General features: G+C 45.0%; 1 protein-coding gene across 1 annotated transcript; it reads right to left on the bottom strand.

Annotated features, from left to right (window-relative positions):
• Window positions 1-277: 277 nt before the first annotated feature.
• LOC138371741 (uncharacterized) lies at window positions 278-1,348 on the bottom strand. Its single transcript, XM_069336761.1, has one exon. The coding sequence runs from the start codon at window positions 1,346-1,348 to the stop codon at window positions 278-280; it is 1,071 nt and encodes a 356-aa protein (XP_069192862.1).
• Window positions 1,349-1,552: the final 204 nt, after the last annotated feature.

Below are 1,552 nucleotides of genomic sequence, written 5' to 3'. Positions count from 1 at the left end.
GATAGATTAGTGATTAGTATAATGAGAGGAGAACAAAGTAGGGAACATAATATCTGTTTTTAGAAAGTATTCCGACCGTTTTTTAGACTTTTTGGGGGGGGCTATGTGTTGTATGTAGGTGCTTCGTCCAGTCTCCTGTCTAAATATGAGCCAAGGAACTTGCCCTCATTTTTATTTGAAATTTAATATAATATAGATGAACAAGGTGTCTTGACCGAGGTGAGAATAGCTTGAGCTACTTCATTTTTTAATTATTTTAATATCTCCAGAAAACTATTCAGTTTCCCTCAATTACCATCACATTAATCTTTGTGTTCTCTTTCCCTGCTTTCTCTTTCTGGTGTACTGGGTCTGGGTTGCATCTTTCTTGTGTACAGGGTCTGGTTCCTTCTTTCTTGTGTACTGGGTCTGGTTCCTTCTTTCTTGTGTACAAGGTCTGGTTGCATCTTTCTTGTGTACTGGGTCTGGTTCCTTCTTCTTGTGTACTGGGTCTGGTTCCTTCTTTCTTGTGTACAGGGTCTGGTTCCTTCTTTCTTGTGTACAGGGTCTGGTTCCTTCTTTCTTGTGTACAGGGTCTGGTTCCTTCTTTCTTGTGTACAGGGTCTGGTTCCTTCTTTCTTGTGTACTGGGTCTGGTTCCTTCTTTCTTGTGTACAAGGTCTGGTTGCATCTTTCTTGTGTACTGGGTCCTGGTTCCTTCTTTCTGTGTACTGGTCTGGTTCCTTCTTTCTTGTGTACAAGGTCTGGTTGCATCTTTCTTGTGTACTGGGTCTGGTTCCTTCTTTCTTGTGTACTGGGTCTGGTTCCTTCTTTCTTGTGTACAGGGTCTGGTTCCTTCTTTCTTGTGTACAGGGTCTGGTTCCTTCTTTCTTGTGTACAGGGTCTGGTTCCTTCTTTCTTGTGTACAGGTCTGGTTCCTTCTTTCTTGTGTACAGGGTCTGGTTCCTTCTTTCTTGTGTACTGGGTCTGGTTCCTTCTTTCTTGTGTACAGGGTCTGGTTCCTTCTTTCTTGTGTACAGGGTCTGGTTCCTTCTTTCTTGTGTAGCAGGGTCTGGTTCCTTCTTTCTTGTGTACAGGGTCCTGGTTCCTTCTTTCTTGTGTACAGGGTCTGGTTCCTTCTTTCTTGTGTACAAGGTCTGGTTGCGTCTTTCTTGTGTACAGGGTCTGGTTCCTTCTTTCTTGTGTACAAGGTCTGGTTGCGTCTTTCTTGTGTACAGGGTCTGGTTCCTTCTTTCTTGTGTACAAGGTCTGGTTGCTTCTTTCTGCTGTACAGGGTCTGTACACCAGAAAGAAGCAATGCTTTCCCCGTAATCATTGCAAGGTAAGGTAGTAGTAGTAGTAGTAGGCATCCATCAATCTCAAGAGACTATTGCGTTGCGCTCTGGTTGTCAATCTGGAGTGGGCCTCTCCAGGGTGGCAAAGCCAGGGTAGGTTGATATGGGGGAGAAACTGTCACTCATTCAGCAGGTACCCTCCCCCCCCCCCCCCCTCGCCACGGCACCCAAAGTCTCTAATGAAAGGCAAACGCCAATACGATTTATTCCAGCGCCGTC

Source organism: Procambarus clarkii, chromosome 36, assembly GCF_040958095.1.
Source record: "Procambarus clarkii isolate CNS0578487 chromosome 36, FALCON_Pclarkii_2.0, whole genome shotgun sequence".
In the NCBI taxonomy this organism is placed as follows: Eukaryota; Metazoa; Arthropoda; class Malacostraca; order Decapoda; family Cambaridae; genus Procambarus; species Procambarus clarkii.
This window is presented reverse-complemented; position numbering and strand designations above follow the sequence as displayed.